This window comes from Cyprinus carpio, chromosome B13, assembly GCF_018340385.1.
Source record: "Cyprinus carpio isolate SPL01 chromosome B13, ASM1834038v1, whole genome shotgun sequence".
Lineage (NCBI taxonomy): Eukaryota > Metazoa > Chordata > Actinopteri > Cypriniformes > Cyprinidae > Cyprinus > Cyprinus carpio.
The window spans coordinates 24,990,935-25,007,185 of record NC_056609.1 but is presented as its reverse complement, the minus strand read 5'-3'; the positions used below and the strand labels follow the sequence as shown (position 1 = coordinate 25,007,185).

The 16,251-nt window shown below is 34.3% G+C and overlaps 2 protein-coding genes across 2 annotated transcripts; one reads left to right on the top strand and one right to left on the bottom strand.

Annotated features, from left to right (window-relative positions):
• The first annotated feature begins 816 nt into the window (after positions 1-816).
• Positions 817-5,844, top strand: st3gal7 (ST3 beta-galactoside alpha-2,3-sialyltransferase 7). Its single transcript, XM_019071872.2, has 7 exons — positions 817-976; positions 1,115-1,284; positions 1,438-1,558; positions 2,809-3,134; positions 3,830-4,016; positions 4,217-4,357; positions 4,893-5,844. Exons 2-7 carry the CDS (start codon positions 1,151-1,153, stop codon positions 5,127-5,129), a joined length of 1,146 nt encoding a protein of 381 aa, XP_018927417.2. The 5' UTR covers positions 817-976; positions 1,115-1,150; the 3' UTR covers positions 5,130-5,844.
• An 18-nt stretch (positions 5,845-5,862) lies between these two features.
• hps1 (HPS1 biogenesis of lysosomal organelles complex 3 subunit 1) lies at positions 5,863-13,188 on the bottom strand. The gene is made up of 18 exons (XM_042737416.1): positions 13,032-13,188; positions 12,314-12,435; positions 12,018-12,152; positions 11,365-11,507; positions 11,045-11,153; positions 10,800-10,960; positions 10,585-10,684; positions 10,431-10,500; positions 10,235-10,290; positions 9,069-9,221; positions 8,622-8,801; positions 8,321-8,397; positions 8,091-8,222; positions 7,943-8,008; positions 7,659-7,803; positions 7,238-7,351; positions 7,062-7,144; positions 5,863-6,739 (listed from the first exon to the last, which is right to left on the bottom strand). Exons 2-18 carry the CDS (start codon positions 12,428-12,430, stop codon positions 6,577-6,579), a joined length of 2,004 nt encoding a protein of 667 aa, XP_042593350.1. The 5' UTR covers positions 12,431-12,435; positions 13,032-13,188; the 3' UTR covers positions 5,863-6,576.
• Positions 13,189-16,251: the final 3,063 nt, after the last annotated feature.

Here is a 16,251-nt window from a genome sequence, read left to right as displayed (position 1 = left end):
TGATCTGATTTTTTCATGCCAGATGAATAAAGATTTCCCTATATATATATATATATATATATATATATATATATATATATATATATATATATATATATATATATATATATATATATATATATTCCCACCAATTTCCCACCATGCATCAAATCAAAAAATGGAAGTAAAGACTTTTACGTTTTTACAAAGGTTTCTCTTTCAGATCAAGCAGTTCTTTTGAAATTCCCATTCATCGAAGAATCCTTAAAACTGATCACAGTTTACACAAAAATTTGCACAACTGTTTTCAACACTTGAAATAATAATAAATATTTCTTGTGCAGCAAATCAGCATATTAAATGATTTCTGAATGATCAGGTGACACTGAAGACTGTTGTAAAGATGCTGAAGAATCAACTTTGCATCACAGGAATAAATTAGATTTCAAAATATATAGAAATAAAAAGTTATTTTAAATTGCATTCATTTACATCTAAATATTAATTTTACTTTATTTTTGATCAAACAAGAGCTTAAGAGACACAAACTAAAAATCTTAATATACCTGAGATAGAGCACTTAAGTTATATCTTAAGTCTGAGAATTTTTCCTTAGTAGCCAATTAATAAAGTCAATAAGTTTTAGTTACGTATGGTTAGTTATTATGATTTTTACTATTTTATTTATTTATTTATTTTTTGCTCTGAGCAATAGCTACAGTATATAAAGGACCTTTGAAACATGGCTTTTAGGAATGATATCAAGCATAATCATAAACGGAACTGTGCGGTTGTTTGAACAGTAGACCAGATAAAGCACTGTGGTATACAAAGAGAAGCCTCTGAGACGGATAAATGATTAACTGTGAGCAGGGATCAGAACGAGACAAAACACGGCAGTGAATGAAAGGGACAAAAGCACTGCTCATTTTCAATACAACACAGACATGTTTCTATCTCTACACCTGGGAAAAGAATACAGCAGCTGAAATAAGAGGTAAGAAGCAACACTAATCATAGATAAAGGCATAAAGCATTCAGATTAAATGTGCTGTAAATGAAGAAGATTGAAGGAGGTTGTCGAACATTGACTCTACAGAACAAACAAACTATGACTCCTCAATTCATATTTCAGAACTGACAGGTGTAGTTGGGAAATTGGTTTGAAAAAATGGTGACTCTGAAACACTTGAGTGTTAATGATAATGACGAAGACGGCGTTCCTCTGTTACCGGAAGCCAGCAGCTTGGAGAGCCCAACCACCCAACACAGCAGGGCAGAGTCCAGAGAATTCTTCCTCAGCCGGTGGGTTTGTCCGAGATAAGCACGGTGACACTTGAAACATGCTTGCCATTCACATGCTGCACTGGAGATTTCATGATCTGTACAGACACATTCTTCAAAAAGAGATAAAACACAGAGCTTCTGAAATACTGAAACGCTGTTTTATTATTTCAGGAGGAACAACTTCATTTTAAGCATTGCTCTGTTGTTGAGCTGTTATACGGCCATTCTGGTTCCTGCGTATCTGCCAACCCCTGAGCCCATCTGGACTAATGACAGTTCTGCTGAAACTCTGGTACTCTCATTCACTGCTTGATCACATGAAACTGAAGAACCGAGTCAATTTGAAGAATGTGTGACCTTACTTATGATCAAGGAGACTTGATATACCACTTTAACTTTATTGCAGAATTGAGATGATTTGTAAACTGAACTGTATACAGTATGTGTGTGTGTGTCTAATATGCACATACATTAATTTAGAGAGAGTAATTATATAAAGCTTCACCAACATTGATTCAATTTAACTGTCCAAGTTAACTCTTTCCAAATTTTTTAAGTTTTAACTAAAAGTGATCTTTAGTAGTAAACAAGTAAAGTAGATAAAGTTTATTTACATACATTCTAAAAAATGCTGGGTTAAATATGGACAAACCCAGTGACTGGGTTGTTTTCAACCAACAGTTGGGTTAAATGTTTAACCCAACCTTCTGGGAAGTAACCCGAACACTAAGTTGTATTTAGTCCAACATTTTTTAGAATGTATGTGTTGTAATTAAGATGATTTATTTATTTATTTTTTTTCAGATAATTTATGTGGAGTTTACATAAATATATATATATATAAAGCTCTTCATATTGTAAACATGTTTATGGTTTACTTATGTTGGGGTTATAAAGCATTTATAGTATAGAGGATTTAATAAGTAAACGTCATTAAATGACTCAATAAATAAATATATGAATTATAAAACTTGCCAAATAAATAAATATACACTACTGTTAATAAGTTTGGGGACAGTAATATACAAATGTTTTTGAAAGAAAAATGCTCTCCAAGACTGTAATTATTTCATTAAAAATAAAGCAAAAACAGTACTACTGTGAAATGATTAAATATATTGAAATAAGTCAGTTTTATCATTTTCTGTGATGGCAAAGCTGCATTTCCCATTACTCCAGTCTTCAGTGTCACACGATCCTTCAGAAATCATTCTTAGATGCTGATTTGCTCAAGAAATATTTCTTATTATTATCAATGTTGTGCAGCTTAACATATTTGTGTAAACCATAATACATAATTTTTTGATTAATTCTATGATGAACAGAAAGCTCAAAAGAGCAGCATTTAATTGAAATACACATTTTTGTAACATTATAAAAGTCTTATGTGTGCTAAATAAAAGCTTTTTTAATCTTAGCTTCTTAAAAAGTTTTAAACAGTAGTGTATATGTAAATAAATCATGAAACATTTCATATGAAATGACTTATAACAAAAATACTCACTTAATGTTTTAAACCTGTCTCATTTGTACACACCTCAGGCTCTGTTGAACCAGTCAGCGGCTCTTCTGTCTCAGTCCTGCCGCAGCGGCTGGAGTGTGGAGAGGTTGAGGACGCTGTCTATACCTGCTGGGCTGCTGAAGATTCCCGTGTTCCTGGAGAACGGCACAGGAGACTGGGCACTGCCTCCTCCTCTGGGTCTGCAGGGTAGTGAGGAGATGGTGGCTCAGGCCCTGAAAGTCCTGCCTTATACTGCTGTACCCACTGGCCCAGAGACCTGCAGGAGATGCGTGGTGGTTGGGAGCGGTGGCATTTTACACGGCAAAAACCTTGGACCTCATATAGACCAGTACAACATTATCATCAGGTTAGTTCATTAACAAACATATATGGGTGTCAAAAATACAGTAAAACAGTAATATTGTGAAAAACTTTTACTACTTAAATAATATATGTGACCCTGGACCACAAAACCAGTCATAATGGTCAAATTTTTGAAATTGAGATTTATACATGATATGAAAGCTGAATAAATACGCTTTCCATTGATGTATGGTTTGTTAGGATATGGCAATATTTGGCCGAGATACAACTATTTGAAAATCTGGAATCTGAGGGTGTAAAAAAAAATCTAAATTCTGAGAAAATCGCCTTTAAAATTGTCCAAATGAAGTTCTTAGCAATGCATATTACTAATCAAAAATTAAGTTTTGATATATTTACGGCAGCAAATTAACAATATATCTTCATGGAACATGATCTTTACTTAATATCCTAATGATTTTTGGCATAAAAGAAAAATCTATAATTTTGACCCATACAATGTTTTTTTGGCTATTGCTTAAAAATTTATCCCAGCGACTTAAAACTGGTTATGTGGTCCAGGGTCACATATTTTTAAATGTAATTTATTCCTGTGATGCAAAGCTGAAATTTCAGCATCATTAATCTTCAGTGTCACATGATCATTCAGAAATCATTCTATGATTGCAAGGAATGATGCATATTAACTCACCCAAACTAATTATATAGATATGAATATTTTATTCTTCATACCTACAGAGTGAACAATGCTCCAGTATTTGGATATGAAAAAGATGCTGGATCTAGAACTACCATTCGGCTCATTTATCCAGAAGGGGCTCCTTCTCAGTCACAAGAATATGAGAAAACTGAAGTGGTGGCTTTGGTGGCATTCAAGAGTTTAGATTTAGCATGGCTCACCTCTGTAGTAACCAAAGAGCCTTTGGTGAGTAACGCAGAAGGTTTTTGGAAAGGATATTCTCATTCTAGAGAGTATTTTGTTGGACATAAAACAAATGAAAAAAATGTTGTGGGTCTCTGAATAAATGCTTTTGTCATCTTTTGGGAGTGCACTATTATACAGATTACCTTGAAGAATGTAATAGACTCGATACCTCTTCAACTTCTAAAATGTTCTGTCTGTAGAGTTGGTGGTCTAAATTGTGGTTCTGGAAGAATGTAATAGACTCGATACCTCTTCAACCAGAAAATGTCCGCATCCTAAATCCTGAAATCATGTACAGGACTGGACAGGTGCTGCAAACCTATGCAGAGCAACAGAAAAAGGTCAGAACTAAGATCACTTTTCAAATGTGCAAATTCAAACCATAGCCATCTTTGAATTCAAAAGGTTTCTAAATAGATAATGTTTCTTCTAAAAACATATATACACACTACCATTCAAATGTTTGGGGTCAGATGATCCTCTTATGTGCACCAAGGCAGCATTTATTTGATCAACATACAGTGAAAACTGTTGTTTTTGAAATATAATTATGATTAAACCATTTTCTAGTTCAACATTTTAAAATGTAATTTACTCCTGTGCTGCATAGTTGAATTTTCAGCAGCCATTACTCCAGTCTTGGAGTGTCACATGATCCTTCAGAAACTGTTGCTTAATATTCTTATAGAAACTGTAATACATGTTCCAGGATTCTTTGCTATGTAGAAAGTTCAAAAGAACAGCATTTATTTGAAACAGATATATTTTGCAATATTATAAACTCTGTCTTTACTTTTGTTTAAGGTTTCCTGTTTCCTTTAAATCTTCTGCTGAGAGCATTGTCAACTGAAGTCAGTTTTATGTTTTGTTTGTTAGACTGTGCCGACGCTGGGTATAACAGCAGCAGTTCTGGCCCTGCAGGTGTGTGATGAGGTGAGTTTAGCTGGATTTGGATACGACCTGCAGCACCCTGGAGCTCTGCTGCATTATTACGGCTCTATCCGCATGGATGCCATGAACACACAGGTGGTTCACGATGTCAGCGCTGAGACCATCTTACTGCGAGAGCTGGTCAAATCTGGAGCGGTGCGAGACCTCACTGGTGCACTGTGACGACTGCAGAAACGTTCCATGTTTCTAAAAGTTAAGAGAGATGACAAACAGCAGAAAACAATCCAGAGCCCTGGACTTAAGCAGGCAACCTTCAGTGTCAAGACATTAGGATCAATCTCATCATTTCTATGTATAATTTCACAATTTTACAAAACTGCTATTTTAAGGTAAAATACAACATTGACAATACCCAATAACACACAGTAAAATACAAAGGCATTTTAAACTAGTGAAAATGACTACTAAAATTAAAACCAAAGCTACTATTATAGACATCATTTAAATACAGCTAAATAAAGGATGACAATTGATTGATTAAATGATTATTTACTATTTATTTTTCTTGGAAAACTTATTACATGGTGTAAAAACCTTTTAACAGACCATCATGTATAAATACAAGAAATATCATAGCAAAATATAAATGACATATTCCTGTTAGTAATAACAATCAGTTCTGTGACTCAGTTTAAAAATGCAGAGGGTAAAAAAAAAAAATAAAAAAAAACTCTTTCATTACTATCAATATTTTTCGTCTTAAAGTTAATCTCCAAACTAAAATTTAAATACAAAAACTTTCGTTCTCTTTCTGTAACAAAATTCATGATCAAAAATTACAGCTAAATAAAAGTGCTGACATACTGGAAGGAGAGAAATCTCAATGAAATCGATATTTTTGACTGCTGTATAAATAAATTACAATTGTTTCCTTGAATACGTTTTTTTTTATATATACTTTGAAATATCAGTTTCAAAATCATTCTGATGGTACACTAACTTCTAATTAGGAGGCGAATTACTTTTTTTTTATTATTATTATTTCTAAGATCCTTTGTTTGTTGAGCGGTTACGAAATTCCGCGAAAGGGCGGATTGCTTTATGGCGCGCGCGCACACACACACACAAAGAAAAACACGTGCACATCTTTTCACTGCATTTACGACAGTGAATTCCACTCACTTAACTGCAGGGGGCACCAAAGTCGCAAAAATACACAAAACTACAAATGCTTAACGTACAATGTACAAATGTTTTTTTGTTTGGCAATTTATTTACAAAATTTGTTGTCACACTAAAAAGTCATTAATGATCATGAAAGACTGTCCTCTAGATTATTTTTCAAATACTACTAACATGGCTAAGCCAGATACCTGATAAAATCTGGGTAATAACATTTTTAAAAGGAGTGCTGTCCTTTATTATTTGGTCCTGGTTTCACAAAAATAATCTGTTAATAGCAGACATATTTCTGCATTATAAGCACCTTAATGTTCATTTGCACATTACACTCAGTTTCATTGCAAGTACAAGAAGTGCAGTGTTTGGTTTACAGACACAATATTTTCTGCAATTACCTTAACTGAAATAAGAAGTGCTTGTGCAGAAAGTTTAGAAAACTCTCCACGCAGGTTACAGATCATGAATAAAGTGAACACGGCCGTGTTGGTCACAGGAGCGGGATACGGGTGGGCTCCCACAGCTTACGGGCCAGCTGACTGCAGTGCTGAAGAATATATTCATTGGGGATCACACCCAGATGCACAGTAAACAGTTCATAACACTTCACCACCTCATTCTGATGTTTTTTGCTGTAATACCGCAGCAGCTTCCTATCACACCATCAAAACAGACAGAGTAGACATAAAATACATGAATTAAAGAAAGTTCAGCTGGTGTCATGTAGTATGTTTAGAAATAAGAGTTAGGGTTCCTATCACCTGCACTGTAAAAACTTTTCTTTTTTTTTTGAAGTCATAAAAATTATTTGAGCATGTTTTACAAGAGAATTTTATTTTAGTCTTTCCACTTCAAAATGCAACATTTTACTCAATGTGCTACTTGCCATTGCTTTTTAATTTTTTTGTGTAATTTACTAGTGATTTCTGAGTGAAAATCATTTCTATGTGAATTCTTCATTATCCTATGTCATACCTGTAATAATCACAGGTGAGCATTCCTACTGGAGCGCCATCATCTGGGGAGCTGGGTATGTCTATCACTTCCAGTTTGTAACCCTGTCAAAACATTTAAACCTCATCAGCACTGACCATGTCATTTTCATTAGATATATTATAGCAACTGTAAAGATGACGCAAGCGGCCATGTACCGTTTCATTTTCAAACCACAGGAAGTAACAGTAGAAATAATCCCCATCCCGGAGCGTTACGGTGGCGTAACCCTTTTGCAAATACCGCTGTGCTGTTGCAACAAGACTCCAAACCTTTCCAGATTCATGATGAGAATGGTATAGAATCAGTAACTAATGAAACTCAAGGTGAATGAATTAAACGTTTCTTTCAAAAGAGACTGCAATTATTTCATTAAAAATACAGTAAAAACTGTAATATTTCAAAATATTATTGCAATTTACAATGACCCATTTTCCATTGTAAGATATTTTAAAATGTAATTTTTTCCTGTAACACAAAGCTGAATTTTCAGCATTATCCTTCAAAAATCGTTCTAATATGCTGATTTATTTACAATATATATTGCAAGATGGGGGTGGGCTATAAGCACAAAAACACCTTTTTCTTTATGAAGTCAGCTAGAGGCCCCTTTCCGAGCTCGGAGACAGTGCGATCTGTCACATTTAGGGAGGGTGCAATCATCTGACCATTTGAACGGTCCACGTAGATAAAGTGGATGAGACCTGGGAACTCCTCCAAGTATGTGAGACCATGGTTAAAGATTATAACAATGTCACATGACAAAAGAAGAACGATTCAAGATTGAAGTGTGAATGCAACCCATGTAAATAGATCGAAGGAAGGATAGGCAACCAAAATACTCATGGTAGAAAAAAGGATATGACACCATTGTGATATTTCTTTTGCTTTTCACCAGCAGAAAATCCTTCCAGTCCATTAACTTCTCTCTGCAACAAATGTAAGAGAAACATGATTTAATGTTAAGGCACATTAAAAGAAATATCCTTCAAGTGGTATGTTCAGACATACTGGACCATGCTCAGAGCTCGTTCTTGCAGATGAGGAGCCAATCGCTGACTGCTGCCCATGCACTCAGCTGCAAAAAACTGCCTGTACACTCCACACAACTGAGTCTTCATGTTTCGACAAGAGGGCAGCAAACTGCGACACAAATGTGAGTTTTAAGTCACTTTTGGCTTTATCCAAGATCAAGTGAATTTAGCCTGCAGTGAGTTTTGTAGTTTATTTACAGCACTCACTCTCTTGTGAATCCAGATCCTGATCTGCTAAACGCCTTGTTCTTAAAGTCTGTCCACGCATTTTGAAGTTGGGAGGTCTGAGTATATAAATGAAAAATAGAGTCTTCAAAAAGATACATATATTATAGCTACAGGGTTCCCACCATTTCTGACCAATACATTTCTGAAACTAAATAAATAATGCTAATAAATAGAATTATTCAGAATTGAAATATGAAGAAAAACTATTAAGATTTTAGTCTCTAATTCTAGCACATTGTAAAGTGGATCTGATGAAGTGTGTGCTCTGTTGTCCACTGACCTGAATGTCCATGCCGGCCCAGGTTTTGATTAACTTCTCCAGTCTGCTCCGCTGCTCCTGGACAGAGGGCTGACCCCGCATGGCTGCAGCCCCTTCATGGCCCTCACATAACCGCTTCTCTAACTTCACGAAAGCTTCCAGGAAGTAGCATACAGATGTTGCCACATGACTGTTGGGAATCTGTTGATATGCATGTGTAAAGAAAATGGAAAATTGAACTAGCAACTCCATACATTTATGTAAAACCTACATGATCATGTTAGTCAGCATGATTTGAAAATGATCCAAAGAGAATCTCGTGCTTCAATAGAAGCAAAAACAGTGTCTGTACAAATGTGCTCTTCAAATAAATAAATAAAATAAATAAATAAATAAATAAATAAATAAATATGACATAGATACAGTGCAAATTGTCTTTGCTTTAGAGGTCTTATAATAAAAAAAGACCTTGGTAAGCAGCACTAGAGTTATTCCCGGCCAGAGAGGTAGGCAATACATGGAGTGAGGCATGGGACACTCTTTGGATTCCAGGAATACTCTGGATGGGGCTGAAGGGTCAGGGGTTGGAGCTTCAAGAGTTTGCAGACTGTCCTCGGCCATCTAAAATCATAAGACCTTAGATATGTGAGAAACTCTTCTATAAATACACATCGTACACTATCGTTCCAAAGCTTGAATGGTTGGTACGATTTATGTTATTGATTTATTGCTTCATTTATTTGATCAAAAATATAGTCCAAAGCAGGAGTATTGTATAAAAAAAAATATATATATATATATATATATATATATATATATATATATAAGCAGGAATATTATATATAAAAAAAAATAAATAAAATAATATATATATATATATATATATATATATATATATATATATATATATATATATATATATATATATATATATATATATATATATATATATATATTATTTTATTTATTTATATATTATTTATTACAATTTAAATTTTCTTATTTAAATTTAATTTATTCCTGTGATGCAAAGCTGAATTTTCAGCATCATTACTCTAATTTTCAGTGCCAAGGGATCCTTCAGAAATCATTCTAATATGCTGATTTGCTGAACAAGAAACATTTCTTCTTATTATTATTAACTGAAAAATGTTGTTACCTTATCATATTTCATATGGTTAATGTTTGTTAAATGTTTTATATATTTAAACAAATTTATTGTATTAGGTTATATAAGTGTGTGTGTGTAAATATTATATATATTAAAACAATGTTCATATATTTCTTTCATTAATCAATTTCTATAGATTAAAGATTTTTTGTTAGATTATTTTTCGATTATAAGATATTTTTGCGAAATAACTATTTTATAAAGTGGAAAAATAATCTAATCACCACTCAGAATACCTAAATATTTTACTTTTTCCCCCTGATTTTTTATCAGAAATCATTCTAATATGCTGATTTGATGCTCAATAAACATTTATTCTTCTTCATATCATTACTATTTAAAAAAGGGTTGTTTTATATTTTTTCAGGATTCTCTGATGAACAAAAAAGTTTGAAGATACTGACTTACAAACTGTTGAACATAAACAGATCGTATTACAGTGATGGAAAAACAGATAGCTCACCTGAACGTCAGGATCTACAAACTGGAAGACAGGAGGACTGTCACCTCTTTGTCGGACTATGCATTAAAAACATAAAAAATATTCACACATGCAGCTTGTATTGTACAACACCAATCAGTATTAGAGCATTTCAGTATTTCAGAAAACTGGTTTAAATGTCTGCTTATTAGATACAAAGTTTATGCATTTTTGTCACCTGATTCCCGTTCAGGAGGAGAGGGCTCGGGTGTGTAGAATACCTCAGGAACTGAACTGCTCTCTAACTCCTAAATATACAGAAAACATTTAAGACCTTAATGAAGAAAAATAAAAAAAACAATAACTGTGACTATAAGCAAAAGATATCAAACCTCAGAAGTTTCATCTAGGTTGATTTTGCTGGGATAGAGATCCTGCACCAGGATGATCAGAGCCAGGAGATCAGAGGAGTATAGATTGCTGGCATTTCGACTGCACAAAAAGTAAGAAATCAGAGATCACTTCAAAGTTCTCTGTAGCACAATATTGTCACTTCCTTCTGACCTTGAGGTCAAAACCTCATGGTCTCAGTCAGCGTTTGCTGTACCTGGAGTAGAAGGCCAGCAGTTTGGTGTGCACCAGTATGAAAGCATGTAACACCTCCTCGCCCATTCTGTCCATGTTGCTGTTGATCTGCTGCACCAGACGACGCTCCAGAAACTCGATGCACTGCTCACAAAGGGTCGGGTGGATCAACCTTTCCACCGCCTGAACAGAGGCAGAAAACTTATCGTACATTATCTAAAACTAAAACTAGCATGCAACTTATTAAAAAACAGCACTTGCACACACCTCTACTAAAAAGCTTTGGTCATTCTCTCGCAAGCGGCTGTATGTTTCCAAAAGGCTTCGTAGCTTCTTCCACAAGCGGTTCCTTTGCTCTGTATCTTGAGGGCGCAATCTGACAAATAAAAAATATTTTATTTTTTGTTATTGATTTACTTAGGTTTCAGTTCAAAGGCTTTTACAATAGTCTTTGGTGTAACAAATAATAATAATAATAATAATAATAATAATATGAAGTGAAATGCAATGAGACTTCTTAATACTAATATACTCAAATCTACAGAATGGCTTAAAATCTGGTTTTGAACTGAAAATGCAGTTCTCACTCTTTCCTCAAGAGGGCACCGCTGAACGTCACCATGCCAAACATGATTTCTGTGAGTTTCTTCATCACAAAGATCTTTCTTTTCAAATCCTCTTCTGTCTCATCTCCGTCTCCATTCACAGCAATGTACAGACATTCCTCAAACTGCATGACAGAGAGAAACATCAGCATGTTGGTGTCAGATTGATTTGAATCATTTGAAATGTTGGGAAATGCTATAGTATAAGAGTTTGAAAAATACATTTACTTTCTTTAAAAGGGGGGATCTATATAAATCATTTATATCGTTTGTTAAATTTCATTAAATGGTTTATATATTAGGTTTATATAAATGCGCATATATATATATATATATATATATATATATATATATATATATATATATATATATATAATATATTAGTCTTATATTACTTGAATTTAAAATATATATATATTTCAGATACATTTGATTATAACTAGAAAATACTGCTTTTATTAAGTGTAAGAACAGGATGTATACCCACACAATATAAAAAATTTAATTTATATAACATTACTTATATAAGATAATATTTTGTAAGTATTTTACAAGTAATTTGTGATGTCTGTCCATAACAGGATGCATGTTATTAGTGTTAGATCAGATGACTCTTTCATTCTGCTGTGGATTACCTGATGCAGAACATAGATATGATTGTTTTCTGTGCTAAAGGAGGTGTAATTGTCCCCGAGTCGGTCCACCATGGTGCTACAGGAGATGATGATGGGTGCGAAGAGAGTGTTAATGCTGTCTTCAAACGCAGGCAGCTGAGAACACATGAAAAATAATATGAATAACCATTCAATATGCCATACTTGCATGCATGTATGCACACATATACAGTATTATATATCATAAAATAATAATTATATTATATTATTCATGTTTCTTTAAGTGAAACAGCATTTATTTTGAACATCTATCTCACTCGTTCTCCTTCCTCCTGGGAAACTCCATACTGCTCCTGAACCCGCTGCTCGAACTCGGTGTCAGTCCAGTAGAACAGAACCTCTGCGCTCTCATTGGCCAACAGAAGACACTTCATTTTACCTGAACACAAATGCGATTATTAGAAGAAGAGTTCATCCTAGTTATACTGTTTCTTTCACTTTGCAACAGGGCTTCATTTAACCATCAGTCTCATAAACTTCTCAACGCACCTAGTCCAAAAAATAAATCAATAATTACATAAATACAGCATACTCTTTATTCTCCAGCCCTAAAAACATCATTATCATTTGTAATGGAATCCTATATTACACACAAGAATATATGTATTTTAGTTATTAAAGGGCCAGCATGAATTCTAATGGGATAACCGCTCCTGTAAGACACCAAAAGGACTTAAAAAAAAAAAAATCTTTCAGGAATTTAAAATTAATATCGGTACTTCCTTAATCTTTTCAGTAAGAACTGTTCCTAAATAATACAATGCAAACAAGTAAGCTTCACAATACACAATAGGACGATACTGTGGTCGCATCTAAACTGCAGCAAAAGCTCACACCACACCTCTCGGTTCCTCCAGAATGAAACTAAAGCTCACGACGCAACTGATGCCTGATTCACAGAAAGCCATAAGATTCAGCGAGAACTTTCTGCACTACACCTTCGAGCCTGCATATGTTTTATTAAAGTAAACTTACTATTTTAAGGTTCACTTCTACAGTGGAAGAGAATCATTGCGCACGAATCCCGCTCCAGTTTGTAAATCACAGAATAACAAACAGTTTGCCGTGAACTGTGAACTGCAGCAGCGCTTCCGTAATGTGTGTATGTGTGTGCGTCACGTGATGTGATGATCAGCTGCGAGCGCGCGACAAGTCTGGAATTCAGATCACGCGCGGCGGATCTGAAGCGCGTGACTCCTTTACTACTCATTCATATAATAAAGTCATTCACGCTTTCTTTCTTTCTTTCTTTCTTTCTTTCTTTCTTTCTTTCTTTCTTTCTTTCTTTCTTTCTTTCTTTCTTTCTTTCTTTCTTTCTTTCTTTCTTTCTTTCTTTCAAAAAAAAGATTTAATAGCCTAGTTTGATACTGTTTCAAGGAGAGTGGAGAAAACAGAAATATAGAAAGATGTATAAAACAAAGATGCTTGTAGGCCTACATTTCTTTCTTTCTTTCTTTCTTTCTTTCTTTCTTTCTTTCTTTCTTTCTTTCTTTCTTTCTTTCTTTCTTTCTTTCTTTCTTAGTGTTTCTTCCTGTATGAAATTTTAAATAAATATTTTGGTGCTTTGACCTTTCCATTGTTCAGTTTATGACACACACATGTAAGAATTTAACATTGTATCAACTTTAACCCTCTATGTAATTGGCTTATGCATAGTATAAACACCATGAAATCCACCATCTTGGTTTGAGGGGGATGGGTTCTGGCTACTCCAAATAGGGTCAAAAGTATAAACATTTTCACGCTGGGTTTGGTTACAGTATGCATGGCAAAGCCAGGGAAGTCACGCAAAGGTAGTTTGACTCTTCGCAGAGCTCCAGTCCACAGCATATACAGAGAAAGAAACGTCACACTTCATTATGTCTGTATATGAATCCATGCTGCTGATTGTCAGCTTTGATCAGATGACAAAGACCTACCTGCTTGCTTCACGAGGATCATGCATATTCATAATCAAACCAAGGTTTCAGGTCAGTCAGGACATTTTGCACTAGCAAAACAAAACTCAAATGTGCTGAGTTATTATTTTATTATTTATTTTTAAATGCAAAATTCTCTTTTTCATGGTCTAAATATATTCTCTGGAAATAATTCTTAATGCAGTTTTGCATCTCAATTAAATTAATCTTTGTTTAAAATTGTATTTGCTCAGAATTGCCAAAATGGTGCCATGCTGATTTGGAGAGACACAGAGGAGAGGAATTGTTGAATAAAGTTGTTATTTTTGTTTTTCTTCATGTACAGAAAGTATTCTCGTCGCTTCATAATGTTACGGTTGAATCACTGATGGCAGATGGACTATTCTGACAATGCTTTTCATACTTTCCTGGACCTTCACACTGTTATTTATTTGGCAGTCTATGGGACAGTCTCAAGCCTCCCTGTTTCCTTCCAAAATATCTTAAATTGTGTTTCAAAGATGAACGAAGCTTTTACGGGTTTGGAACGACATGGGGGTAAGTGAATAATGACAAAATGTTCATTTCGGGATGGAGTAACCCTTTAATAGGACACATAGGATGAATATAGAAGTGCAGTTTTGACTGCTTTAGGTTTAACAGAACTTTGGATAGTTTAAATATACATGTCTAGATTGTCTACATGTCTAAAAAACTTATCTTTTTAATATATATTTTGGATAATATGCCTATATGTGGCTATATGTGTATGTGGGTGTGTAAATGTCTCGTATAGCATTATGTTAAAGTGACCTTGAGCTATGGAAAGGTGCTATATAAATAAAACCTCTTCTTCTTCTTCTTCTTCTTCTTCTTCTTCTTCTTCTTCTTCTTCTTCTTCTTCTTCTTCTTCTTCTTCTTCTATCTTCTTCTAGATCGACTTAAACACTAGAGAGGTTTAGAGTCAGATTTTTATGTATGTGAAATTTAGCTAGCAGGAAACACAAATGAATTAAGTTATATTTTCCTATATTCTCTTTCAAGCATAGTCAAACAACCCAAAGAAAACATCCTTAAAACAGAAAGAAAAGTCACTTACAAAATGAGGTTAGGAACATAAAAAAAATGTGACCACAATTTCTCTGTGTGGGTACATTGCCAAAAGAATGACATCTTCATCAGAAACAAAAGAATGACATCTTCATCAGAAACAAAAGAATGACATCTTCATCAGAAACAAAAGAATGACATCTTCATCGGAAACAAAAGAATGACAACTTCATCAGAAATGGGACAAAAAAGCAACTAATTTCAATCTCTGAGTTATATTATAATTACGCCCATAAGCTTTTTGTGAAATTTGGAGTAACTCATTACTTTGTTGTTTGATCTCTTTATATATAAGAAGAGAATTAGTTTCCAAAGTCTGACATCGCATGTTACGATTTTCAAGGGCATAGAATTTAATAGGGACACTATGACATATCCAGGTCCCTACCAATATCCAGCGACTCCTCTATTGTCCCTAGCAATAATTTTGTCAAACAATTAGGCCTAAATATCTGTTGTCTGCAGCTATGTCCCCACCGATGCCTAAATCAAACCGACACACTTGTTAATATCTAATGCAATATTTACATCTTAAATTATTCTTGGCTTGACATTTTATTTAACAGGGAAATTTTATATATATATATATATATATTTATTCATATTTATATTTATTTTAGTTCATATTTTGCAGTGGAAGTTAGTGACTACTTTGATGGTTCTTGTAGTCTAAAGTTCAGTAAAGATATAAAGGCCTGCTGTGTCATGTCAGACTTTGTGACTCTTGACCAAGTGTGAATGAGTCTGGATTCTGTTTATGAGTGAACCACGTTGAGTCTGTTAAGATGAACCACATGTGAACTGCAGACATGTTTTGTTAATTTTTTATGCACTTTAGTTCAGTTAACAGGTAGTATGTTCATTTAAAGACTGCATAAAGGCAACATATTTTGGTTTGATCCAAATACATAACGCATCTACATGGCTATATAATTTAAAACATGTCTTGAACCAGCTTTGATGAGAAGAGATCAAAATCCCCTTTATCTAAATCTGAGTCTCATTCAGGTGCAAATGGTTCTCATCACTTAGTACTGCACATGATTGTTCTGACACCACAGTTCGCTCTCATTCCTCAACAAAGTCTTGTCCCAGCTGCTTGGAAAGGGAACATCTGCTGATGTACACGCTGCAAACTGGCTCCTTCCCTTTGTGAACCCTCCAGCGCTGGGATGAGGACCCTGCCG